Here is a 26556-nt window from a genome sequence, read left to right on the forward strand (position 1 = left end):
CCAGGCCTGGAGAGGTAGCCATTCAAGGGGAGAGAGGCTGGGCTGCAGGCCGGGTGGGGGAACAGCCCATAAATCAGGCCCCACTCCCACCCAGGCGCTAACAAGCCAGGCTGCCTACCCGCCTACGTGGGGTCCCTGCCATGGGCTCCCCCAGCGGCCTGGAACAGCCCGCCGGCCAAGGCCTCCAGAGTGCCTTGGCCTCCGCCCCCACCCGCGGCCCCCAGATAGCTAGGGGTAGTTTTTTTTTCTTTTAGGAGAAGAAAAAAAAAATAGACCTAAATGAAGAGAAACACCAACAAAGAAGGAGAGAGGCCTGCAGAGTCACGTGGGGGCAGAGACCAATTGGGCCTCCGGTGCCCCCCCCCCAGGGCGGGGAGGAGGAGGAGGAGGACGGACGGACAGGACAGCGCCAGCCTGCTGTCCGCCCGCCACCCGCTGTGGCGTGAAGGAGTTCCTGCGTGCCCGCGGTCCCCACTGCCCTACCTGGGCCACTGGAGCGTCTTCCCGGCCCGCCGGTGCCCACTGTCCACCCTCATCCGGCGTGAGAGCTCGCCTTCCGCTCCGTAAGTGAGGGCCTGGGCCCAGGCCTCTGAGGGCCGGCCTCCCTCCCCAGTGCCTCCCTGCGGCCTGGGCCGGCCACTGCCTGCTCTGCCGAGTGAGCGGTGCCCGCCGCCTGGGCAGGGAAGGAAGGGCCCAGGGGCCTCCCCGGACCTGCCCTCCCACCACGCTACCCCCTCTTCTTTCCTGGGTGGCTGAGGGAAGGGGCTAGGTCTGTGCGGACAGGTCCTACGGGGGTCTGCCCGTGTCCCTGCCGTGGCCGGGTGTCCACGGCGATGGCTTTGCTGGAGTCTAAAAGTCTCTGTGTGTCCGTGGGTCTCTGGGCCCCTGGCTTCCGGTCTCTGGCTCTCCTGCCTCTGCGTCTGTGTGCCTCTGTGGGTGCCTACTAGTCCCTGTGGGATCTGTGGCTCTGTCTCCAGTGTCCATCTGTCAGTCTGGCTTCTGAGCCTGGCCTGGGGTGGTGGGGAGAAGAGGGTCTTCTGTCTGCTTTCCTAGGGAGGTGGGGGGGGGGCTGTAATTCCTCACATGGGACCTGGCTCTAGGCAGGGGGTGCAAAGGAGCCTGGAGAGTCCCCCCAGGGGCCCCGGCCTCGAGGACAGCCCAGCTGAGGTGCGAGGGGAAGAGGGAAAACTGGCCCCGCAGCCCAGACTTGTGCTCACACTGCCAGGTCCTCCTCAGCCACGTCCAGGAGACCCCGGATGGGCTCTACCCAGGGAAGCTGACTGGGGCCCCCCAGCCCAGCCGTCCTCTTATACCTCCCTTCACTGCTCTCTGGGGGGGGGGGGGCTCTCCCCTGAGGGGGCTGTGCAAAGGTAGAAGGAGCCCCTGCCTCACCCCGTCCTCCCCACCCGGCAAGGGTCTCAGGGGTTTGGGGCCGGGCTGCGACTAACTCGGGTGGCACTCTCCTCCCTCCTCACCAACATTTTTGCCCACAGAATCTGATGGAAACCGCAGAATACTGTCTATAGGGCAGATCTTTTCCATTTTATACACGGAGAAACTGAGGGTCAGAGAGGTAAAGCGACCTGCCTGAACTAGAACAGTGTGTCCGCAGAGGATTTCGCTCCTCAACATAGTGAGCTAAGTCAGGCGTGGTCAGCATGGGGTTGCCAGGGCCTCGGCTCCCAGGACCACGGCACCAGCTCCTGCAGAAGCCAGAGGTTTGGGGACCGGGTGGCCGAAGAGCCGAGCCTTCTGCCCTGGGTCTTTCGGGTGGTTGCGCCACTGAGGCTGCATAATTGCGGTATTTGCCGGCGTCACGACCGCGGGACTTGGCCTCACCACCCGCAACTCGCTAAATCTCTTTCAGACCCTGGGTGCCCCGGGGGGCGGGGCGGAGGCTGCAGCGGGCCACTTCGCTCGGGTCTCAGTTTCTTCATCTGCAAAACGAGAGTGGCCCGATGGACATTCTCCAGCCTGAAGCAATTGCTCGATCTGGTGCAGACCAGGGACCCCTTTGTCCCCAAGGCCGCGGGGAGCTCCCTTCCCGCGTCTCCAGCTCCGACGGGAGCGCAGGGCGCGATGGGGTGGGGAGACGGTTTCTCCCGCCCGGGGCGGGAGGTGGGAGTCGCATTTCCTTCTCCCGGAGCCTCCGCACCCTCGGTGGCGTCAGGTCCTCGCCAGACCCCGGGGACTCGCAGAGTGGGAGCATCATGATTCCCATTTCCCGCCGATCGAAATGAGGTTGCGGAGTTCACTCCACTCTCTCCGCGGGTTACCGAGCCTTTGCGTGCCAGACGCGTGCTTTGCCAGCACCGCGTGGGTTCGCCCGCACCACCACAATTAAAGAAGGATAATCATACCCAGTTCACAGATGAGGAAACTGAGAGCCAGAGAGGGGAGAAGTTTGCTTAAGGCTCGAGGGAGGCAAGACGGCCGGGCTTCGGTGAGAAACGCGATGTCTACCCTTAAACCCGCGCCTTGGCCACGGCCCCCCACCCTCGCCCTCACCCGCCTTGCCGCGAGCGCCCATTGAGGATGGCCCTCGCCACGGCTGGGCTGTACTTGCAAGCAGGCGCCCGTCTCCTCGCTCCGCAGGCCGGTGGCCCGAGGCTCCCCCGCGCCCGGCACCTGCCTGGATTCCGGGGCGCCCAGGTTCCGCCGCCTCCTGGCCGCGCGCGGGCTGCGGGGAGCCGGGCTGGGGATGGGGTGACTGGTAGGACGAGGGAGCGAGCCCGGCTGGGGGTGGGGGCGCGAAGGGCGCGGGCCCGGCAGGGAGAGGAGGGCGCGGGCCGGGCCTCCGCCCCCGGATACCGCACGCGCGGATATAGAGGGCCCAGCCCGGGGCCCCCGCGCGGCGGGTTCACGCAGCGCGCAGCGGCGGCGCAAGGGCTCGGGTCCCAGGTGCGCCTCGGCGCGGCCCCGGCGGCGGCGGGCGACGGGGAGGCGGGGGAGGGGGCGCCGAGGCCCCGCGCCGCCAGCCCAGCGCCCCCGCCTCCCCGCCCCCGGCCCGAGCGGCCGTCGTCACGGGCGGGCGGCGCTGCGCCCGGGTGCGGCTCATCGCCGGCGGCGGCGGCGCGGCCGGGGCTTGCGGGGCTCGGCGCGGGCGGGACGCGGGGCGCTGCGGCTCGCAGCAGCCGCCAGGTGGGCGCCGGGCGGGCCTGGGCCGCCGTCGCGCCCCTTCTGGCGTCCGGGGCCCGGCTCTTGCGCGCTCCCCTCCCTGGGACTGGGACTCTCCGTCCGAGGTCGCTCCTCGCCCCGCGCTCGGCCCCGCGCCCCGGCCCTGCCCGCCCGCCGCGCGGCTCCTCGGCGCCCTGCTCGCCGTCTCTCCGCCCGACGTCTGGGGCGCGGGGCCCGGCTGCGCCTCGCGTTCGGCCGTCGCTGCCGCGGGCTTTGTCTCTCCCGGCCCCGGGCCCCGCGCCTGCGAGCCTGCGGGGTCTCTGTCTCTCCGTCGTCCTCCGCCTCTCGGCTCGGGCCCCCTGGCCGCGTCCGACTCGCAGGGCCCGCCCGGGGCTCGGGGCCGCCCGCCCCGTCCCCGGCCCGTCCCCGCCGCTCCCGCCGGGCGCCGCCGTCTCTCCAGGTTTCCTCGCAGTGTCTCTGCCGCTCTCGCTGGCTCCGTCTCCCCCAGGCTTTTCTCGTCTCCCTGTGTCTCGGCCCGTCCCTTGTCTCTCGTCTGTCGCCGCGTCCCTCTGTCCCACGTCTCCCCGGTGGGGCTGCGTCTCGCGGGCTTGCGCCAGCGGCCGCCTGCCTGTCCCTTTCGTTCTCTCTCTCCCCCTCTCGCTGCCTCTACCTCGCCCAGGTTTTCTCTGCCTCCCGGTGTCACTGTGTCTCTGTTTCTGTCACGTTCTCGTTGTCTCTGTCTGCCCGGGCGTTCTCTCGCTGGCGCAGCGTGGGCCGGTGTCTCTCGCCCTCGTGCCTGCCCGTCTCTGCCTCCTGCCGACCGTCTCTGCGGGGCCCCAGGACCCTCGCGGCCCCGCTCCTCCCCGCTCATCGGCATCTTCCCCGCGCCCGAGCCCATCTCGTTTTCGTTTCACAGAATCCGGGTTTTCTGACAAACGAATCTGGATCAAAGCGCATCGAATCCCAGGGTCCCGGGTGGGCCCCGGCGGGGGCCGCGGCCTGGGAGACGGCGGGGGCCGGGGCCGAGCGGGGCGCGGACACCGGGTCTTTAGAAGCCGGGGGTCGGGGCTGCAGCGGGCGCGGCCTGGCGGGGGCTGCTTCAGGGCGCTCTCCTGGGTGCCCGTCAGCGGGCGGCCTTGGCCAGGGCGCTGGCCCCGGGGGCCACGGAGCGGGCCCGGCGGGAGCGCTGCGGGGCGGTGGCGCAGGACCCGCCGCCGGGCGCGCGGTGACCCCTTCTCCCTCCGCAGGCGGACGCCGCGGGCATGGACTATTCGTACGACGAGGATCTGGACGAGCTGTGCCCGGTGTGTGGGGACAAGGTGTCGGGATACCACTACGGGCTGCTCACGTGCGAGAGCTGCAAGGTGAGCGGGTGAGCGGCGGCGGGGCCCGGGCGTGGCGGGCGGGCGGGGGCCCCGCGGGGCGTCGGGCCTCGGAGGCGGCCGAGCCGGGGCCCCTCCCGGCTGACGCCCCTCTTCCCCAGGGCTTCTTCAAGCGCACGGTGCAGAACAACAAGCACTACACGTGCACCGAGAGCCAGAGCTGCAAGATCGACAAGACGCAGCGCAAACGCTGTCCTTTCTGCCGCTTCCAGAAGTGCCTGGCGGTGGGGATGCGCCTGGAAGGTGCGCTGCCGAGGGCGCCGGACCCCTGGCCTCGGGCGGGGGGGGGGGGGGGGGGGGGGAGGGGGTTGGGAGGAGAGCAGAGGACGCCACTGGCCTTCTGGAAGCTTCTGGGGCCGGGTGATTGGCCCCTCACGGCCCCTGCGGGGGAGTGGCGTGGACTGGCCCTGGGTGGCTCAGGGCCCTGGTGGAGGGGATGCATTCAGGACCAGCCTGGTTGGGTCCAAGAAATATATGGACGTGAGCCCCAGAGAGATGACCCCTGAGGTGGAGCCCAGCACTGCCCATGTACCCAGGGCTAGCCAGAGCTGAGGCTTCAGTGCCTTTACCCAGATTCAAATCCCAGCACCACCATTTACAGGCTGGGTGACATTGGGCAAATTCCTTCACCTTTCTGGACTGCAGATTTCCCATCTGAAAAATGGACTTAACCATAGCTCCTTCCTCCTTGAGTTAGTGTGAAGATTGAAAGAATGTATGAAAAGCCCTTAGTAGAGTGCCTGGCACATAGTAAATGCTCAACAGGTTAGCGTTTTGTTCTTTTATGTTATTATTAGCATTCTTTATGTTGTTATTGTTTCACTATCACTGTTCAGCCCTTGCTCATCCAGCCCACCCATTTGTCCATCCATCCATCCAAAGGGCTCACTCAGTTCATGTGGTCAGCGGGTGAGATTCCTTCCCACCATGTTCTTAGCTACCCCCTGAGAGGGCGGGAAGGTGGGGAACAGTTCACCCCAGGGGATCCAGATACCTTCTTGCTTCCTCACCCCCACCCTCCTAGCTCTCAGTCCAGAGGGGAGGACAGGTATTTCAGCAGGAAAAGACCCTAGCTCTTCCAGGGTGACAGTCATGGCTTGCAGCCTGCTGGCCCCTAGCCCGGCAGTGCACTGAGCAGGCAGCTGTTGGCCAGAATTTTTGAGCAACTTAGAAGGTTCCCAGTGGCTCGTAAACCGGCAGGTCACATGTCCTGGCACCTAGAGGGACTCCTGATGTCAGGGGGTAATCCTGTGCTGTCCCCAGCGTCCACAGCCTCATCTCCATGTCCTGAGGAGCCAGGAGAACTGGTTGGTGTGGGCAGCAGAAAACCCTGGAGCCGCCGGAGGGAGCGGAGCAGGGATGCCCATTGCAGAGGTGGGAAGACGGGCTGGGCCGGCCCCTGTCTCTTGCTGAGCACCCGCCCTCTCCCTCCTCCTCTCTCCCGGAGCCCAGGGTGGGGCTGTCTGAGCAGGGGCTGGGGCCACGCTCCAGCTGCAGACATGCACCTGTTGGGTCTGCCTGATGACACATTCTTGGCCAGGCAAAAGAACATCTGGTGAGGAGCAGAGGTCCCCTGCTCCCGCCAGCACAGAGCCCCGGCCAGCCCTACACTCAGCTTCGAACTGGTGGGGGAGGCCTGAGTCGCTTTGCAACAGAGTCGGGCAGTCCACTGACAGGCAGCCACACACAGCCACAGCTGTGACCAGGCCGTCCTCTCCCTGCAGAGCTGTGCTGGGTACCTGAGGCCAGCGCGGAGCCCCCACGTGCACTTGGGCAAAGAGCAGGACAGTGGATCCTGTCTGGGCGAATTCAGGAACACTCCATGGAGGTGGTGACATCAAGGCTGGGTGTTCAACAGGCACAAAGGAGGGGTTTGAGGCAGAAGGAAGAGCAAAGGTGGGGTGGAGAAGGAAGAAGTGCCAAGCAGAGGGTCAGAGAGGGGAGTAAGATGGAGCGGAAGGACTGCAGGGTCTCGGGAGTATAATCGAGAAAGCTGGGCAGGGCCTTGAATGCGCTAAGGAGATTGACTTCACCTGTGGGCACTGGGAGCCATGGAAAGGTACAGAGCAGGGGCAGGACACAGTCGTATCTATGTCCAGGAAGGGTCTGTGAGTGGGGCAGTGTGGAGGGTGGTCCTGACCCTCTGCCCCTGCCCACAGCCGTGCGTGCTGACCGCATGCGGGGAGGCCGGAACAAGTTTGGGCCCATGTACAAGCGGGACCGGGCCCTGAAGCAACAGAAGAAGGCACAGATTCGAGCCAATGGCTTCAAGCTGGAGACAGGCCCCGCGATGGGGGTGCCCCCACCGCCCCCTCCCCCGCCGGACTACATGCTGCCCCCTGGTCTGCACGCACCCGAGCCCAAAGGCCTGGCTTCCGGCGCGCCCACCGGGCCACTGGGCGACTTTGGGGCCCCGGCTCTGCCCATGGCCGTGCCCAGCACCCACGGGCCGCTGGCCGGCTACCTCTACCCCACTTTCCCTGGCCGCGCCATCAAGTCCGAGTTCCCGGAGCCCTACGCCAGCCCCCCGCAGCCAGGGCCCCCCTACGGCTACCCGGAACCCTTCACCGGGGGGCCCGGTGTGCCCGAGCTCATCCTGCAGCTACTGCAGCTGGAGCCAGACGAGGACCAAGTGCGGGCACGCATCGTGGGCTGCCTGCAGGAGCCGGCCAAAGGCCGCCCCGACCAGCCCGCGCCCTTCGGCCTCCTGTGCAGAATGGCTGACCAGACCTTCATCTCCATCGTGGACTGGGCGCGCAGGTGCATGGTCTTCAAGGAGCTGGAGGTGAGCCCCCCGTGCCCCCGCCTGGCTGGCCGCTGGACCTGGGTTGTCCTCTCAGCTGCCCGAGTCTCAGCCTGGTCATTCCTCGGGATGGGGCCACCCTACCTGTGGCTTCAGGCAGCATCCGGGGACAGGGGGACCACACTGGAGTGTTGAGGGGCCTCTGGGCCATCACAGCCTTCCGTGTCCCCCGCTGCCTCCCAGCTCACTGCCCACTCACCTCTCCCTCCCTCACTTCTAGTTCTTGGGTGTTCCTCAACACCTCTGGGTCGTTCCTCTCTGCCTCCACTTCTCTCCTCTGTCTCTCTCTCTCTGCTTCTCTGTGTCTCCCCCAGTCTTCATCCCTGTAGGCTTTTTTTTTTAAGATTTATTTTATTTATTTCTCTCCTCCCTCCCCCCCCCCCCCGCCGTTTTCTGCTCTCTGTGTCCATTCTCTGTGTGTTCCTGTGTGTCCGCTTGCATTCTTGTCAGCGGCACCAGGAATCTATGTTTCTTTTTGTTGCGTCATCTAGCTGTGTCAGCTCTCCCTGTGTGCGGCAACCTTCCTGGGCAGGCTGCACTTTCTTTCGTGCTGGGCGGCTCTCCTTACAGGGCGCACTCCTTGCACGTGGAGCACTCTTATGCGGGGGCACTCCTGTGTGGCACAGCACTCCTTTGCGCGTGGGCCAGTTCACCACGTGGGTCAGGAGGCCCTGGGTATCGAACCCTGGACCTCCTATATGGTAGGCGGACACTCAATCAGCCACATCCGCTTCCCCCTGTGGGCTTCTATCTCTTTCTCTGAGACCTGGTGTCCTCCAAAGGACTAGCTCAGTCCTTGGGAGACTGTCTCTGGCTGCCCCAGTGGGATGTTTGGAAAGGCCTCCAGCCCACCCTGTCCCCCGTTCAGGGAGGCCACCAGTCCCCGCCAACCTCCAAGGTCATAGATGAGAGTTCTTAGTGTCTCTGAATTTGGGGTGCCTGTGGGTCTTTCTTCTTCCCAGCTAAGGTGCAAGATCTTCTGGTCCCTGTCTCTAGTGCATGGTGGTTGATCCGTACGTAAGTGTGTGTGTATCTGTGTGTGTGTGGCGGTGGGGAGCTAGATGGGGGTCGCAGGGCCTGCCACTGATCTTCCTAGCAAGGCACACTTCTCCTACTGCAGGGCCTTCCCTCCACGAGACCTGAAGTACCCGAGGCTCAAGTAAGCAGGAAAGCAGCAGGAGAAACTGAGACCAGACACAGGGAGGAACTTCCCGGTCATCCTGCCTAGTGGTGTGAAGGCCCAAGAGCTGCCCCGCTAGTACCTTGGCTCCCTGCAATCGGGGCATTCTGCCAAGGCCCATCCTTGCCGGCGGAGCACGGGCCCTCTTTGGCCCAGGCCTATCGGTGTTTGCCTTTCCCAGGCCAGCCCACCCGGGGCCGTTCTGAGGCTGGGTGTAAACAGTAGGGCCCGTTGCCCTCCCTGCTGGGGCCACCGCAGCCTTGAGCAGTATTGTCAGTGCTGACGCCACTTGGACCTGGGCTTCCTCCAGGGGCATGTGGCCGGATGGGCCGGGGGCACGGCCTGCCAGGAATGGGCGCGGGGGGTGGGTAAGGTGGGGCCCGGGCATGGGAGCACTTGAGCCGTTTTGGTTCTGGGAACCTCATGGGTCTGGGGGCCTGTGTTACTCTGGATGTCCAGAATTGGTGGCAACGGCGCCTGCTTCCGCTCTGGAGGACCCGTCATGGCTGAGGCTGGGACCACTCCACCTCGTCACTGCCGCCTCCCCAGGGAGCCCTCGGGCATGGGGCGAGAGACAGGGCCTTGAACATCCCCCCCTGCCCTCCAGTCATGACGAGGCCCTGGCAGGGCATGCGGAGCCCAGGACCCTTGGGTTGGGCACCAGCTTCCCCTACTGACTTCCCATGAGCCCCTTGTGCAGAGGGGAGGAGGAGCCCGGCATTCCCGGCCTTCCAGAACCCTGGATCCAGGGGCAGGGCACTTCCTCTGGCTGCCTTCCTAGTCTCCCGGGGTTTTTCACGCAGGATGGGAAGGGCTTTTGTTCCAGCTTTGCTGAGTGTTTTTTCCTGCTTCTGGCTTCTCTGTGGTCAAAACCTTCCTGCTTCCCCTTCCCAGAGTGTCTGAGTTAAGCCCAGGATTATGAACCATGGTCATCGCCCTCCATAAAGGAGCTTTGCAGATAAGTACCAGCCCAGCCGTTAGAGGGACTGTTGTCCGCCATGTGGAAGTTCTCTCCCCCTGGTCCATTGGGCCCTGGGCTGGTGTCTGTTTACAAAGTCAGAGGTGAGGAGGCAGAAAAGTAGAGGGTGCTGAGTGACCCAGTTCTCCCTTTTGGCTAACTAAACTGTACCTCTCCCTGCTCCCCAGGACACCGAGGTCATTCCATTCATCTCTCTACCTCCAGGCAGGTCACATCTAGTACACAGAAGAGGGGACTTTGTTGCTCTGAGAGTGGGGCAGGCCTTTGGCTGGGCACTGGGGACATCAAAATGAACTGGACCCAGGAAGCTTTAGGCTAGAGATGGAGGAAGAAAGACCTGTGCATAGACAATGCCAATGCAGTGTGCCCTGGCTGGGAGGGCAAGGGTGAGGGGCGAGGGGGCCCAGCGGGAAAGCCAGTGGCTGTCTCTCGGAAGTCAGGGAAGGTTTCTTTGATCTGTGCCTTTGCAGGAAGCAAGCAGAGAAGGTTAAGGGCATGCCGGGCTGTGGGAACAGCATAGGCTGGGGCCCAGAAGTGTAAAAAGACAGCGGCGTGTTCAGGGAGTTTCCAGGGGGTCCTGTGAGGTCAGAAGGCAGTGCCTGGACCAGGAGCGGGTCCTCCGGGTGGAGATGGGCAGGCAGCTGGAGCTGGCTGGGGCCCTCCATTTCCAGGGCAGGATGAGGCCTCCCTACAGGGCCTGAGGCCGGCCCTCTGTGGGGTGTTGGCGTCTTGCTGTCCTGGGGATGCCCTGAGGATGTGTCTGACCTTGAGCTCCAGATGCCATCCCCCCCACCCCCCGGGCTTTCCTCCTGTGTTCTTTCCCAGCTTGGAAGGCTGTCCCTTTACTCTGTTTCTCCATCTCACACCATCATCGCACGTTAGATCTAACCGTAGCCCCAGCGTTAGTCACAAGGACCAGAGCCAGAGAGACCTGGGTTCAAGTTCCAGCTCTGCCACTTTCTAGCTGTGTGACTCTGGGCAAGTGACTTTACTCTTCTGGGCCTCCACTTCCTCATCTAAAAAAAATGGCAGGCATTTAAATATCATTCCTATCATGGGGTTGTTGTAAGCGTCTAGTGAGCTGGGACCAGTGGAGAACTTAGCACAGGGCCTGGCACCAGGAAGATTCAGAAAATGGTAGCCTCAGCTCCCTTCCTCGCCGTCCCCTCTGCTGCTATACAATTTAATCTGTGCTTGCAAGTGGGAAAAGATGCATTATATTCATGCTGCTGTAGGCATACTTCAGTTCTGGGAGCGGATGAGGGCCCACCATGCCCTGGGCTCATAAAGCAACTTCTTCCCTGCAAGACAAGGTAGCAGAAAGTCTCCTCCACCCACTGCTCACGGGGAGACAGTGCCCCCAGCCCAGTTGCTGGGAAGGACGGGCTGGGAGGATGGACGATAGGAATTGGGGAGTAGGAGACGAGGACCCAAGACCCATCTTGATGTCGCTTCACCCTCAGCGTCCAGCTCTGGGCCCCCGATTAGCAACAGATTTAACTGCCCACATAGAAGGGTTCATTTAAGCCGCAGTAACTCTGTCACTCTTGGGCTGACAAACGATGGCCTGCTGACCGCTCGGCCGGGAGAGCGCCATGGCAGGCCCGTGGCGTGTCAGCCACCAAGAGTTACAGAGCCCGCTGGCCTTCGGCCGCCAGACTGATCAGACCCCAGGGGGCTCCGAGGGGGCCTGCCGGGAGGAAGGTCAGCTCGGCACCCATAAATACCCCATCTCCCGGGCAAGCTGCAAAGAGTCAAGGCTCCAGGAAGATTTGTGGCAGGTTAGCGGGAGGGGTGGGGGGTGGGGGGTGGGGGGTGGGTGGGCTGAGCAGACTGGCCAGGCTGGGACTGCAGACGTCCTTGTTGCCAGGGTGGCAGGGAGGCCCGAGGGTAGAGCAGGAACCTTTAGCTTCTGGAGAGACCTTTGGAAGGTGAAAACAAGCCTCTCTGGTTAAGTGCGCCTCGTAGCCACCTGCCTTCTGGAGCTGGCGGCTGCAGCCCCTTGGTTTTCTAAAGATAAGTGTGTCCGGGTGCGTGGGCGGTTTGTGTGTGTGTGTGTGTGTGTACGTGTGCGCATCTGTGCAGGGAAGTGCTTTGGGGTTTGGTGTCCATCAGTCCATCCAGGGCAAGAAGCAAGTGCAAAGTCTGTTAGGAAAGTTTGCCCTTCATAATTTTCAGCCTGTGTTCATACCTTTTCTCCAAACCAAAAAGCAAGGGATTCCCCCGCCCCTCCCATTTCTTAGAACGGGGAATTATGGTAGGGGACACGTGGCTGAGCTGGGAATTCAATCCAGGGCTGTGGACGCCAAAGTTTTTCCTCCGTGCTGCATCTCTGCCCCTGCCACCCAGCGGCCCCGCTGGGCAGGGCTGCCCGCACCCGCCGGGGTCTGAGGTCTGGTATGGAGACTGCTCCCCGGGCTGGGCCAGCCAGGTCACTGTGACCCCTTCTGCTTTCTGCCTGCAGCGCAGCCTGCTTATCTCCTAATTCCCTCCCTTATCTCCTGCTCTTCCATCCCCCCCACTTGTTCCTGCTATGTGGCCACAAGGGTGTCTGCTCTGGGCCCACAGCCCAGCCCCAAGCATCCCCCCCACCCCAGCTTCCTGATTTTTGTCACTGCTGGTGAGGCCCCCTGGGCAGACACCTCCTGCCTGGGCCTCGGGCAGTCCCAGGTGCTCAGCCTGGCCCCGCACGGGGCCACCCCGGGCAGGGCTCCCTCCTTCACCTGCAGTTTGGGTGGAGCTCAGGGCCTGGGAAGGGAGGGCCCAGGAGTGCGGCCCTGGGGTGTGCTGTGAACCTGCTTCCGCGGATGCTGTGGAGGGAGGCTCCCTGCCCCCCAGGCCCGAGTGGTGGCTCATTCCCCCACCCCCTCCCTCCCGGGCTACCTGTGGCTGAACTGGGGTCCCGGTTTCCTGTTCTGACATCACAGGGCTCGAGGAGGAATTTTCTGCTGGGGAGGGAGTGAGCGGTGTGGGCTCTCCACCCTGGGATGAGGTGGGGAGGGGGACAGGAAGTGGGGGTTCGAGCAGGACCAGGAGGGAGACAGACCTTCCCTGTTACTCTCCTGCCAGGGGGGTGGGGAGGGGGCCCGCAGGCCTTGGGAAGCTTCTGCTGCTTTTCCCTTTGGCTCCCTGTGGCTGCCTGAGGACTGGTCCCACAGAGTGCCCAGGAAAGGAGGGGACAGAAGGAAGGGAGGAGGCCACTGCCCTCGAGAAAAGAGCCGTCCCTTAGGCCTGGGGCCGGTTCCCCTCAGGCCAAGGGCGGCCTGCCAGGGGCCTCCTGGTTGGGGCGCAGGGCATTGCAAGCATGTGTAGGACTTGGTGCTCAAAGGGGAAGGGGCTAAGTTTCCTGGGAGACCGTGAACTCCGGGGCAGCCGCAGTCTTCTTCCAAGGCCTGCTGGTTAAGAGCATGGATCTGGAGCTGTGTGATGTTGGGCAAGTTACTTGACCTCTCTGTGTTCAGTCATCTCTCTCCATAGAATAGGGATGACAACTGCCAGCTGTAGAACCACACACGCTAGCTGTCATGGCTTGCATTTGCTGTAGGGCATGGCTGAAGAAGGTGCCAGGAAGTATCTGTGGGGCGGCTGGCTGAGGAGCCACGGATGCCCAGAGAGGGGCTAGCGTGCTCACGGAGCTCAGGATCTGTGGCTGCGGAGCGGCGTGGACGGGGAACGCGGCCGCGCCTGGTCCCGCGTTGTCCTCGTGTGATCCAGGGAAACTCCCTCACCCGCTCTGGGTGGCAAATTCAAAATCGGGATTCGGGCCAGGGGACCGCGAGGGGCCCCCGTGGCTCGGGTGGCGCGTGGTCCTGAGTCCGCTCATCATGGTCAGGACCGGTTGCCCTCCTGTGCCGACTGACCCCCAGAGTCGCGGGGCACCCCGCGCCGAGTGCCCCCGATTGCCCCGTGTCCCCTCTGATCCCCCTTCCGGCATTGTCACCGCCTGACCGAGGGCCGGGCCTCCTTTCTCCTCGGGCGCCGGAAGCGCTGCCTCAGCCCAAGGCCGTCCTGGGCTGCTTCTCCCTGGCTCCGTGCTGCGCCGCTGAGGCTGCCCGGGGAGTGACCGCGGGCCAAGAGGGCACGGCAGTCAGTAGTGATTTTCCCGGCATCTGAGGAGTCCTTCACAGAGCGCTTCCAGGGACCTTGGGCCGCTGGCGTTTATCGAGGGCTTGGTATGTGCCAGGCCATCTTCTAAGCACTTTGCAGCACTTTACAGACGAGAAAACGGAGGTCAGAAAAGTGACAGAACTTGCTGACGGGCACGCAGCTTGCGGAGGCAGAGCTGGGCCTGCGGTCAGGCCCATGGGGTCTGGGCACCTGTGCTGGACCCTCTTTCATTATTTTGCTAGCTCCCCGCCACACTTAGAGGGAGGTGACCGAGGGGAAAGCAGGGCCTGGAGAGGTTAGGCAGCTTGCCCCAGGTGACAGAGCCAGCGGGGCCCCTGAACTGAGAGGTGGGAGGCGGTGTGGAAGGAGGGTCCCAGCAGGCCCCTGGCCGGGTCGCTGACCCCTGTGCTGTCCCCTCCAGGTGGCCGACCAGATGACGCTGCTGCAGAACTGCTGGAGCGAGCTGCTGGTGTTCGACCACATCTACCGCCAGATCCAGCACGGCAAGGAGGGCAGCATCCTGCTGGTCACTGGGCAGGAGGTGACTGACCCCACTGGGCCCCACCCTGTCCCCCACTCTGCACTTCCGGAATTCCAGGCCCAGAAGAGGTCCCCAGGCCTCTCCAGGCTGGCCCTGGCCTCCCGGTTAGCAGCCCCTTCTCAAAACTCACGGGCCACCCGCCAGCCTGGCCTTCAGTGCTGGGCACTGGAGGGCCTGGGGAGACCCAGCCTTGGCCTTGGCCTTGAGAGGAGCCAACCCCGGGGAGCCCCGGAGGAGCAGTCCTACCTCCACCCCGGCCAGGGGCGACAGCGCGGGCAAAGGCTCAGGGAGGGGGCGTTCAGAGCTGCCGGGCCGCCGGGCGCAGCTGCAGTGTGTGTGTGTGGGGGGGCTGGGTGCCGCATGGGGGTGCCTTGAGGTGCGAGGCGAGGCTTGAGGGATTGGTAGGGGCAGGGTCGGGCGAGACCTCACAGGCCCTAAGCCAGGGGCACTGGGGAGCCGTGGTAGAGTTTTAGAGGGACGTGCCAGGTTAGAGCCGAGCAAGCATGTGGAGGGGCAAGCTGGAGGCAGGCAGGAAGTGGGGGCACAGCCACCCCTCCGAGTGCTGGGTGCCTGGGAGGGGCCGTTCGAGGAGGAGGGCCACCCTCTGCCCAGCTGGTGAGAGGGCACAGAGGAGAGCGAGGGAGAAGGGAGGTGGGTGTGAGGCGCTAGCCTGCTGCAGGGAGCCCCAGGAGGACACACGGGGGGCTTGGGCGTGGCAGGGGCAGGGTCTGCGGCTCTGCTCCCCGTCCTCACTCAGTCCCCGTGTCCTCCCTCTGGCTCCCACCCCCGGTGGCTCGGGCTCTCCAGAGCAGGGAATGCTGGTTCCAAGAGGGTGGCTTTGGGGCCAGGTGTGCATGCAAACACGGGGAGGCGTGGTGTGAGCGTGCGCGTGCGCCTGGGTTAACGTGCCGGGGGAAGTCTTCGTGTCTGAACGGTCCAGTGTGTGCGCGTTTGCTTGTATTTTATTGTGCAGATTTGTCCACACGCAGGTGTGCGGGTGTCTGCACCTGCCTGTCACCGTGCCAGGGTGAAGACGGACATGGGTGTATGTGAGTCTGTCTGCAGCCCTGTGAGTGTGTCACCTCGTGAGCGTGTCCACCTGGGTGTGTGTAGTTTGCTGCTGTGCGAACGTGACCACACCAGGGGGTGTGTGTGTCCTCACTTCATGAAGTGGGCCCAGGACTTTGGGAGGGTGTCCCTGCGTGTGTGTGGCCACGAGCCGAGGTGTGACCACGTCCCCCTAGTCCGCGTGGTCCACGGGTGAGTGGGGGCCCTGGGTTGTCATGCGAACGTGTCTGCGTGTGTCCAGGCGGGCCGGCCCCCCGCCTCCCCTGCCCCTTGCCCCGGCGCTGCAGGGCCCTGGCAGGTGTTCTCACAAAAGCCGTTTGTACCTCGGTGCCCGGCACCGCTCTGCACAGCCGCCCACCTGCCCAGTGTCCGCTCCCCCTGTGGTGAGGGATGGACGGTGGGCAGGCCACGGGTGGGGGGAGCAGCTCGGGCCAGGTGGGTTGAGGAGAGTTGGGAAGGGGGTCTTTTAAGACTGGTGGGCCTGGGAGGGTTTCTGGGGCCTGAGTAGGCGCTGCCCCCCACCTAGCTCAGCCCGGGCCCCGGCCCGCCTAACCCCACCCTCTGACTGGCGCTCCCTGGTTGGTAGCTCTGGCCCCGTCCCCTTTGACCGGGTCTCCGCCCGCTGCCCCCTGACCTGTGCCCTCTGACCCGCCCCAGGTGGAGCTGACCACGGTGGCGGCGCAGGCGGGCTCCCTGCTGCACAGCCTGGTGTTGCGGGCGCAGGAGCTGGTTCTGCAGCTGCATGCCCTGCAGCTGGACCGCCAGGAGTTCGTCTGCCTCAAGTTCCTCATCCTCTTCAGCCTTGGTGAGTGGGGCCTGGGCTGGGGGGGCGAGGGCCCGGGTGGATGGGCGGGTGGGGGGGGGAGAGTGGCCGAGGCAGGACTTCGTCACGGGTGTGGCCAGAGGCGCCACGGTGTGGGGTCTCCTTAGCGAAGGAGGCCGGGAGGGGACGGGGCCTACGGCCTTGGGGCTCTTACAATTGGAGTTGCTCCCCTCTGTGCCTCGGTTTCTCTGTTTGGACGTGCCGAGGGCCAGGATGATCCCAAGGCTTGCTCTTTATGAGAAGGACCCTTCTGAGAACCTGGTAAATTCCTGGCTGAAAGCCAGTGCCCCTGCCACCTCCAGAAGAGGCCTGCGCGACTTCAGGAGTTTCTATTCCCCGACTCCCATCGTGGAGCCGCTGGTATTCCTAGTTTCCTGCTCTGTGGGCGCCCAAATTCTGATTCTGAGCTCTTTGGGGTCCAGAGTCCTTTGCCCTCCCTCCCTTCTTTCCTTCCTTCCTTCCTCCCTTTCTCTCCCCTCCCATTTGTTGAGCAGAGCACCGTGCAAGGCACTGGGAATACAGCAGAGAAAAAAAAGACCCCCAAATCCCCGGCCTGGTAGATCTCGCCCGTCTCTTGGGGAGAGAAAAATAAACATAAATACGACTAGTAAAATATATAAATGAAAGGAAAATAAATGATTAGGAAAATATGTAGCTTAGAGGTGGTGATAAGTGCCGAGGAGGGAACAGAGCCGCGAAGGGGCAGGCAGGGGGGGCCCTCCAGCGCGCGCCGCTCCCCGGGGAGCTGGCGCTTCCCTCCCACCGCCCTCCGCCCTCTTGTCTCCACCTGGCTCTGGACACCACAGGCCCCCTCTGTCCTCTGTCCCCCAGCCAGCCATCGCCAGGGCCCGCCCTGTGCCCGGTGGTGCTGCGGACATAGAGAGTTCCTTGCTTTCAGGCAGCTCCCAGGCGGGGAGATGCCTCCAGCCGGTGAGGCCAGGGCTGCGCCAGAGGAATGGACACGGCCGCGGAGTCCAGGATGGAGAGCTGCGGGCCCTCTGGGCAGGGTCCTGGGGTCTGAGTAGGAGTTCTCTGGGTGGCTACAAATTTTAGCAGCGATGCAGATGGAGTGGAGGTTGGCACCTTGGGTCCTGAGTCACCTGGAGAGAGGGCAGGGTCGAGGTGGCATCTTTGTGGCAGATGGCGTCATAGCCACAGGCTGGCAAGCGCGCACCTGCGGGAGAGCGGGGGGCAAGGGGAGTCAGGCAGGCAGAGGGGGTGAGGGTGGAAGGATTGGTGGGGCGGTGGTGGTAGAAAGCCCGATGCCCAGCTGGGGGGGAGGGTGTCGGCGGGCCAAGGGCCCTGGGGCATGGCTGGCTCCCTTGACCCTGGCACGTGCTGGGGCCCCTGCCAGGGCTCCGCGGGGGCGGGCGGTGGACAGCCCTGGCTGAGGGGGCATCTTGGGCAGCTACTTAGAAGCTGAGGCCGGAAGCCCCTCTGGGGGAGGCCCCTCCCACCCCGCCCCAGCCTGTGGGGACGCGGCTTCACGCTGGCCTTTGTTTCTGCACTTGAGTATGTGCCTGCCTGTGCAAACTGTGAACTTCAGTGTGCCTGTGGGTTTAACGCGTCCCGGTGTAGCGCAATCTGTGTGACTGGGGAGACCTGGGGGCGTGGGGGCTTGGAGGGGCGGGCATGCTTGTGGGTACATAGAATTGGGCGTGGCATCTGTGGGACCTGGAGGGTGTCAGGTGACAGGGTGGAGGGTGGCCTCCCGCCAGCGAGCTCCTCGGCCAGGGCCCGTCCATCCCTGGGCACCCCTGCAGAGCTCCCCAGACCACCGGGGCTGCGTGGCACACGCCCGGCCGCCCAGCCCCCTCCCCACCAAGGCCCCCCGCCGCGCCGGCCTCCGCCTGGGGATATGTGCAGGACCCTCTTCCCACGGGCGTGAGGAAGACAGCAAGGCCGAGCCCCGGCCTCTTCTCTGGGGTCCAGGCAGTTGTGGTGAAGGCCGGGCCGGTCCTTTATGCTGAGGCGTTAGCCCGAGGGCGGGGGTGACGGCGGTGCTGGGCTGGGAGAGGCTGGAGGGCGGGACGGAGAAGCCAGCGTGTGGGGACGGCAGGGGGAGCAGTGCTGGGGAAGCAGGGCGGGCCGCCTCCCCTGGGCTCGCTCTCTGGCTGGTGCCTTTCAGCCAGTCGCTTCCCTCTCCAAGCCTTACCCCCCATTTGAACATGGCCAGCAGAGTAATCCTGGGCGCGCGGGGCTGCAACGGGGATTCCAGGAGCAAATTCCCAAGAGCGCGCAGGGCGGGGCCGGCCCCTGCTAAGTGTGCGGGGCGTTGTTTTCTCATGATCGTCCTAAGTTAACGAGCAAAGGAACAAGCTAATGAACGAAGGGAACCCACGAGTGAGGCCCCAGTGCCGCGTCTTCAGGACGCACAGCTCCCAGGCCTTGCCCACCTGACTGCACGCCCGCTCTTTGCAGGCTCTTTGCGGGCGGGGACTGGGTCTGGCTGAGGTGGGTGGGAGAGCCCCCGGCCCAGGCTGCGAGAAATGCCAGGGAGCTTGGGGCTGCCAGGGGGGGAGGAGGATGCCCTGAGGTCTGAACCTGCCTGAGCTTATGGGAGAGCAGTGAGAGAGGACAGGTGGACCGCAGAGGCCTTTGACTGGCAGGGTCCAGGCTGCGAGAGGAGGCTGAGCGGTCCAGTATGGTTAGGGTTGGGCCAGAGAGGAGAAACTTGCTCCACCTGGGATATCAGGAAAGGCTTCTTGGAGGAGGGGGCCTCTGAGCTGGGCTTTGCAGTATGAGTACGAGTTTTCTAGGTGAAACAAGGCAAGCAGTAGGAAAGGCATTCCAGACTGAAGGGACAGCTTGTGCAAAGGTATGGGGAATCCTGAAAGTTCTGTGTGGCTGTAGGGGGCAGGGAAGGGCTGCAGAGGAAGCTGGCTCGGAGGGTAGAGACTGGGCCCGAGCAGGGCCTTGAATGCCAGGGCAAGTACTCTGAGGCTTCCTTTGGGAAGGATTCTAAGCAGCGAGCAGCAGGATTACATTTGCATTTCAGCATGGTCCGTGCGGCTGCAGCCTGGGAGAAGGAGGTCAGGAAGGCGGCCCAGAGCCCCATGAGAGGCGGGTCCTGGGGCTGGGGCGAAGGGAACGAAAAGGCCAGTGTGTAGGGAGAGATTTGTCTGGAGGCCGAAACGACCTCCACGGGACCGCCAGAGCCGGGCCTTGGGGGGCCCGGGCTGGAGAGGGGCCGCCACTGGCCGGTGGGCTTCCAGCTGGCAAGGCGGGCGGCACCGCCGGCTGGGTCCCCCCCCACAGCCCCCTCCGCCGCCTTCTCGCGGCCTCCGCGCAAGGGGGCCATTTGGTGTCTAAATAGCCGTCTCGGGCGGCGGCGGAGGCAGGTAAGGAGGTTTAATTAAAATTAGTGCCTCTCTCCTGGCAATCGCGGTGTTTATGAAGATGGCCCGGGCGCCATTGTTCCTCCGAGGACTTAATCGAGGCTTAATGGATTGACCTAACATTCGATTTCCTGACTTGCATTGAGGCGGCGGCGGCAGCATTCCCTTAAGCGTTTGCAATTTACCCACTGCTCCGCGCCAACAAAAGACGGCCTGAATAGCAGCCCCACTCGAGGGGCCATTGTGCGCGGGGGCGCCTGCCTGAGTCACCGCTATTGGGACAACATTCTTTATGCCTCGCTGGAATGAAAGGATTATTCAAATTTTCAATTAAACCGTGAAAAGGGGGCTTTGCCGAGAACCCGGGGCCCCCACTCTGCGAGCGAAGCGGCTGCTCTCCGAGGTGGGGGCGCCATCCCCAGCTCCCTCCCACCTCGAGCGCTGCTGGAAGCCGGCTTGGGGGACGCAGGCTTGTCGCAAACGCCCCCATCTCCCACCTGAGGGCTGCGCAGGGCCTGGAGCCCCGCGCACAGCGTATTCCCGTGCCTGGCTGCCCCGGGAGGGAGAGGCGAACTCTCTCCCCTTTTGCAGATGACTGGAAACTGAGGCTCAGACGGGGACAGTGACTTGCCCAAGGTGACGCGGCTGGAGGCCGCGCTGGGATTTGAACTCTTGATGCACTGAGACGTGAGGGTCTCTGGGTTTGTTCGGTGACACTCCTGGGTCTAGAGGAGAGAGGCCAAGGCGGTGGGTGTTGGCTCTGTCACGGCCAATATCCCCTAGCGTCCTCACGACCCGCCCTTAGGTAGAGCACAGGGGCTGGGGGGGGGAGGGTAAAGAGGAGGTCAAGGCCACGGCCCAGACTAGCCTCGCCCTGGGGAGAGCTAGAACCCGGAAGGCCGAGGCTCTGGATTGGAAGGAGCACAACATTAGCATGTCCAGTCCCCCAGGAGCAGGTGTCCCTGCTCAACCCCACTGCCCTGGAGGAGCCAGCCCCAGCTTCCCACACGGGTCTGGGTTTGCACCCAGGCCCTGGCACCCAGGGCAGGCCCTGACTCTCTCCGAGCCTTGGAGACACCCTTCCTTCCTCTCTGGATGTCTCAGGATTAACGGAGCTGAGTGCAAGGGAGCCGGTGGGAAGCCAGGCGACCGTGTCCCCGGTCTTGAACGGGGGTGCCTGGGGCTCGATCTGCAACTGAGCCCCCCCACACCTGCCCTGTAGTCGACTCCAGGGGACCCTGGTCGTCTCCAGCCTGCAGGGAGCAGAGGGCCCTGGCACTGCTGGGCGAGGTCGACCTTTCCCTGAAACCTGTCCCTGCTCCGCACCTGCCCCCGCCTTGCGCTCTGCCCCGCTGTCCCTGGCGCAATGCCGCTGAGAACAGTAAATCCTGGGAAAGCCAAGGCCCTGGGCCTCCCCGGGCTCTTCCCACCGCTGCCCCTACGCCAGCCTCCCGGCCGGTCCTCTCCACCCACCCCCACCCCCCCCCCCCCCCGCTGTTTCCTCTGGGTCCCTTAACTGCTGTGTGGCCTTGAGCAGGTCCCTCACCCTCTCTGGGCTCCCAGCTCCTATTGTGAATGTCAAGAATTGCCCAGCGCCAGAGAGGGTGGGAGTGAGAGGTAGCAGGAGGGCAGAGGGGTCAGGATCCGGAGGGCCGGAGGTTGGGTCAGGGATGGGTCCAGGAGGCGCCCCTCCCCTGCGAGGCCGGCGGGGTGGGAGGGCTGCCCACGTTTTTGTGTGTGAGCAGGCTCCGGCGCACAGCTGGGCAGGCTGTTCACTGCGCAAGGGCACCGAGGCAGGAGACGAGTGGAGGCTGAAAGCTGGCCTGCCTGCCCCTCGCCAGACTGTGTCTCTGGTCGAGGGTGGCTGTCTTTCTAGTTGGCACCAAGGTGCCTCTGGCTAATGGTGCTCTCGGGAAGGCGAGGAGGATCGTGACCCTGGCTCTCCTCCCGAGCGAGGGCGAGGGGGCGGGAAGGAGGGAGCGGAGGCCAGGCCGCTCCTGCCCTAAGCCCCGGGCCTAGCTCGGGTTTCCCTAAATCCAACTTTGGCCGACACAGGCCTCGGCGGGCGCGCCGGGGGCGGCCGAGGATCAGGGTTGCCAGGCGCGCCGAGCCCTCCTGGCGCAGCGGGTGTTAGGAGGGATTAGGAGGACAAGGGCCGCACGCGCTGGGCTCTGACTGGCCCGCGGCAGCAGGCCGGCGCTGGCGGGGGCGGAGAGGCTGGACCACCGTTTTCTGAGCCCCTCGATGCCACGTGCAGCCAGGGCTGGGCCGGGGGCCCGAGTCTGGGGTTCAGCTGCTGACCCTGAGCCGGACAGGCTGCCCAGGAGCCGGACGAGGCCCGCAGGCTGTGGCGAGGACCCTGCTCACCCTCTGCCCACAAGGTGGGCACTGCCCCTTCCATGGACAAGAGAGCAGTTCCGAGGCAGGGCCACTGCTCCCAAAGGGCAGAGCTGGGATTCGAACCCAGGTCTGTCTCACTCCAAAGACATTTCCTTTCTGGTCTCTTCCCGGGAACTCTGGTGCAGTGGTCACACTGTGTTCATGGCACAAATGATCCCTGGTCCAGGCAGAGCCCAGTTCCCCCTTTGCCCTCCATAGACACCCATTCCTTCACATTGAACTTGGGTCTTCTCATTTGTCAAAGTTCTCACCTAAGGTATATGGTTTGTGTATGGGTATTTAAAATTTCTGTAAATGGCTTGGCCTTAGAGATCTCATTCTTTATTTTTAAAGATTTGTTTATTTAGTCCCCCCTTCCACGTTGTTTTGCGCTCGCTGTCTGCTCTCTGTGCGTTCTTCTGTGTCTGCTTGTCTTCTCTTTAGGTGGCATTAGGAACCGATCCTGGGACCTTGTGGAGTAGGAGAGAGGTGCTCAATCTCTTGTGCCACCTCAGCTCCCTGCTCTGGTTTCTCTTAGTCTCTTCTCTGTGTCTCTTATTGTTGCATCATCTTGGTGCGCCAGCTCTCTGCTTTTGCCAGCTCGCCACATGGGCCAGCTCGCCTTCACCAGGAGACCGTGGGAATCGAACTCTGGCCTTCCTATATAGTAGACGAGAGCCCAATCGCTTGAGCCACATCCACTTCCCTAGAGCTCATTCATTTTTATTTTCCCCCTTTCCCTCCTCCTGCCCTACCATTTTTGCTGTCTGTGTTGTCTTCTCTTCTCATTTTCTCTCCTCTAGGATTCTCCGGGATTTGATCCTGGGGACCTCTGATGTGGAGAGAGGTTCCCTGTCAATGGCGCCACCTCAGTTCCTGGTCTCTGCTGCACTTCACCTTGACTCTCTTTTGTTGCGTCATCATCTTGCTGCGTGACTCACTTGCGCAGGAACTGGCTCACCACGCAGGCACTCATGCAGGCATTTGTGCGGGCACTGGCTCACCACGCGAGCACTCGTGCGCCGTGCAGACATGCTTTCTCTTTTTCTTTTTCACCAGGAGGCCCCAGGGATCAAACCCAGGTCCTCCCATATGGTGGGCAGAGGCCCGATCACTTGAGCCACATCCGCTTCCCCCTAGAGCTCATTCTAATCTTCCTTTTTCACTTTTACTTTTTCCATGAGCCCCATGCTTTTGCAGAGCCTTCCATTTGCTCTGTGTCGTGTCTCCTTGGTGACTTCTGTCTCCCACGCGGGGTTCCGAGCGTGCAGCCAGGCTAGGGAGCAGGGCAGGTTGCTCACTGGTTGCCTCCCACCCCCGGAACTCCCGCTGCGGTGAGCGTCTTCCTCGGGGGACCGCAGCCTCTTGATCACTGGCTCGACCAGGGGCGTCCCTGCCTGCTGCCCCGGCCACACGCCCGGCGGTGGTGAGATGGGACCTTCCGCCCACCGCGCGCCTCTGTCTCGATGGCGACGCAGCCGACGGCACTGACGGGGAGACAGCGATGGCCGTGGCAGGGGGGTGATGTCTGCGGGGACGATGGCTTGGGTGATGATGGCAGCGGGGTGCCTTTGCCCACGGGGACGGGGACGGTGTCGATACGATCGTGCCGAGAGGCTGGCGGTGGTAGCCGCATCTCGAGCCTGGTTATGTGCCGGACGCTGTTCTTCCCGCAGTTTCCTAAATCCTCAGGACGATCCTGTGAAGTCGGTACGGTTCTGTCCCTCGTTTTACCCATGAGGAAATGGAGAGGTTACGTCACATCCCAGGCATCCACCTGGTGGGGCTGCCGCTGGTGATTGTCGTGGCGACCGCAGCGATGGCTGGGGCCCGCGGCCGATGGCGGCAATGGCCGTGTTTGCGACAGCCCCGGGGACGATGCGGGGTGGTGATAGAGCCCCTCCCTTTGCAGATGGAAAGTTCCTGAATAACCACAGCCTGGTGAAGGACGCTCAGGAGAAGGCCAACGCCGCCCTGCTCGATTACACCCTGTGCCACTACCCGCACTGCGGGGACAAGTTCCAGCAGCTGCTGCTGTGCCTGGTGGAGGTGCGGGCTCTGAGCATGCAGGCCAAGGAGTACCTGTACCACAAGCACCTGGGCAACGAGATGCCGCGCAACAACCTGCTCATCGAGATGCTGCAAGCCAAGCAGACTTGAGCCTGGGCCGGGTGGGCCGGGGCCAGGAGAGGGGCCGCAGCCACCCCCACGGCCCCCCAGGGGGTTATTGGGTTGTGCCCACCCAGGAGCCCCACCCTGTGGGCCCCCTAGCTCTCTGAAGCTGTGTGTTTGGAAGGCGGGTGAAGACAGGCAGGGCCTGGCCGGGCCGGGGCGCCCCGCTCGCCACTGGCACGTGCCTGCCGCTCGGGGTGCCCGCGGGGGCTCCCTCCCACACCCCAGCTGTCTGCTCTGGAGTCTGAGCTCAGGTCCGGGAGGAGGTTGAGGATTCCCTGGTGGGTGCCGGTGTCCCTTGGGTCAGAGGTCACCCCTTCCTCCTCTCCTGGCAGCAGAGGCAGGGAGAGCTTGAGCAGGCATCCCCTAGGGAGAAGAGGGGGTCTCCACCGGAGCCCATCGTTGAGGCCAAGAGTGAGGCCCTCTGCTCTAGAAATGAGGGGTAACTGAGTTTGCTAAATTGGTCAGGGGCTCTTGGGCCCCAGAGGACACTGGGAGACTGGTGAGGACAGAAAGACTCCCCCCCCCAGCCCTGCCACCCCATCTGACCTCCGCACCGGAGAACTTGGACACATGAGCTGAGGAGAACTCGGCTACAATCCTCTTTCTGCCTGTCTCCCCCAGCAGGACACATGTGGCACAGTTAATAATCTAGCCCCACCCACAGGGGACCAGCCAGGCTGGCTGATATTTATCTGCAAGGCTGTAGACAGGAGGCTGCCTTTGTTTTTGTTTTGTTTGGAATCTCCTAGGCGCTCCTTGAAAGGTGTGTGTGGGGGGGCAGGGGACAGATGTGAGGACTGAAGCTGCGATTTGGGGCTTAGCGCCAAGGCCAAGCCCCGGTTTCTTCCCACTCCCCTGTCAAGTACCCTGTGGGGGTGCTGGGCCGTTCCTTCTGAGCCCCAAGCCCCGTCCAGCCCCACCCACGAGACCCACACAGGATGCCCTCTGTGGGTGGGGATGCGGGTGGATCTGGGAGGATGTGGGGTCTCGGTCAGGGACAGTGCTGATGCGCCCCTTGCCGCAGCCCCCGAGCCTGAGCCCCCGCTCCCTGGCCCCCTGCCACGGAGAGAGGTCTGGCCGTCAGGCTGGGCGGCCGCCGTCCGTCGGTCTTGCTTCCATGTTGCCGCAGACGCTTGCGCTGAGCCTGCCCAGTTGGGGGAGACTGGGCGTCCCTGCCCCTCTGCCTTCTGCCCGCCCTGTCTCGGCCCCTACCCGGTCCCCTGAAATGTGTGCCCCCGCCAACACCACATCCTGGAACGAGAAGTGCCCTTAAGAATCTCCCAGCTCCCGCAGGCCTGGAATAAATTTTGCAGTTAGTTTCCAGCCACCTTTGCCCTTTTACGTTCTGGGGCCAAAGCAGAACCTCGCGTGGGTTTTGGGTGCTAGAGTGGGGCAGTGCTGCAGTTGGGCTGGGGGTGACACCCGGGCACTTTGGTTTAAAGCTCAGGGGTGGGGGGACAGGATGGAATGTGGGGGCCAGGGGTGGTCAGCAGGCCACTGTGGGGGTGCCCCGGACTCCACCTCATCCCCGAGACTCTGCCCCACCCTGGGGGCTGCGAGGTCTCCCAGGACCTCGGCCTCAGTTCCACCCTGGCCACGTCAGCTGGGCCCCCGCCTTGGGCGGAAAGGAGCAGTCACGTGTTGAACACCTACTGTGTGCCAACTCGTCTCCCTCCACCACCTTCTGAGGGAGGGGCTATAATACAGGAGGGGAAGGCACTTGCCAAGGGTCCCTCAGCCAGTGATCTGGGGGAGCAGATTCAAACCTGGGTCCCCCCCCTCTCAAGCACTGGCCTTTTCCTCTGTCCGTCCAGGGGCCACCTCTCCACCCTGGCCTGGCCCCGCCCGGAGCGCGCCCTCGTTCCCGCGCCTCTCCCCCCCCACCACTTGGGGGCAGCAGCGAGCAGGCTGCCCGCAGAGATTTTCTGCTCCCAGCACGGTGCCAGGCGCTTGACCTGTGCTGTCTGCTCTTCTCAGCCACCTCATTGGTGGCAAGCCCAGGTGACGGATGAGGAAACTGAGGCACAGAGAGGTGAAGAGACTTGCCCGAGGTCATTCAGCTGAGAAGAGGCAGAGCCACTGTGCCAGTCACCACGGTCTGACCCCCCTACTTCACCAACTGGGCCACTCCTGCTCTGCTTGGTGCCTCTGCGCAGACTTAATAAGGTGCCCCCTTGAGACTGGCATTGTCCTCGACACAGGTCTTAGCAGTGGCTTTTATGTGAAGACGAAGGCGTGCCTCTCCCTCTCTGCACCCTTCAGGACTGACGCGGACACCCGGGCTCCTGCCCTGCAGAGTGTCCAGTCTTGCAGGAGGAGACTGTCTTAGATCATAAGCTGAGGTGCTTCCTGACGGAATGCAGCCACATAAGATGGGGAAGTGCTGGTTCTGCTCCTGGGGGTGGGAGAAGAGGCTGAAAGGCTTCCCAGCAGAGGTGTCATTCAAACTGGGTTTTGAAGGATGCACAGGAGTTCACCAGCTAGACGAGGGTTGGGGCCAGTCCAGGCAGAGGGAACACTGGGAGCAAAGGGATGGAGGTGTGCCTGGCCAGCTGTGTTTGAGGACCTAAAAGCAGTTCTTCAGTCTGGAGAGTAAAGGGTGGGAGGAGAGGAAGGGTATGGAGCAGGGGAGGGGAGACTGGAAGGGCTGCCTGGGATACCACC

The 26556-nt window shown here is 63.7% G+C and overlaps 1 protein-coding gene across 2 annotated transcripts; it reads left to right on the forward strand.

The window, feature by feature from the left end:
- The first annotated feature begins 289 nt into the window (after window positions 1–289).
- Window positions 290–25215, forward strand: NR5A1 (nuclear receptor subfamily 5 group A member 1). 2 transcript variants are annotated; one of them, XM_004463415.4, is made up of 7 exons: window positions 290–563; window positions 4365–4481; window positions 4601–4742; window positions 6659–7284; window positions 13990–14109; window positions 15835–15982; window positions 23630–25215. In XM_004463415.4, the coding sequence occupies exons 2-7, from the start codon at window positions 4380–4382 to the stop codon at window positions 23875–23877; spliced, it is 1386 nt and encodes a 461-aa protein (XP_004463472.1). In that variant the 5' UTR covers window positions 290–563; window positions 4365–4379; the 3' UTR covers window positions 23878–25215. The 2 variants fall into 2 exon arrangements, with proteins under 2 accessions (XP_004463472.1, XP_058158384.1); XM_058302401.1 differs by lacking the exon at window positions 290–563 and adding an exon at window positions 2864–2901.
- The last annotated feature ends 1341 nt before the right edge of the window (window positions 25216–26556 follow it).

Source organism: Dasypus novemcinctus, chromosome 8 (genome assembly GCF_030445035.2).
Source record: "Dasypus novemcinctus isolate mDasNov1 chromosome 8, mDasNov1.1.hap2, whole genome shotgun sequence".
NCBI classification, from domain to species: Eukaryota; Metazoa; Chordata; class Mammalia; order Cingulata; family Dasypodidae; genus Dasypus; species Dasypus novemcinctus.

Bases quoted from the DNA above. Each gene is read 5' to 3' on its own strand.
- NR5A1 (XM_004463415.4), top strand. From the start codon at position 4,380: ATGGACTATTCGTACGACGAGGATCTGGACGAGCTGTGCCCGGTGTGT. The intron at 4,743-6,658 runs GTGCGCTGCCGA...CCCTGCCCACAG, and splicing joins GGTGGGGATGCGCCTGGAAG to CCGTGCGTGCTGACCGCATG. The intron at 7,285-13,989 runs GTGAGCCCCCCG...TGTCCCCTCCAG, and splicing joins TGGTCTTCAAGGAGCTGGAG to GTGGCCGACCAGATGACGCT.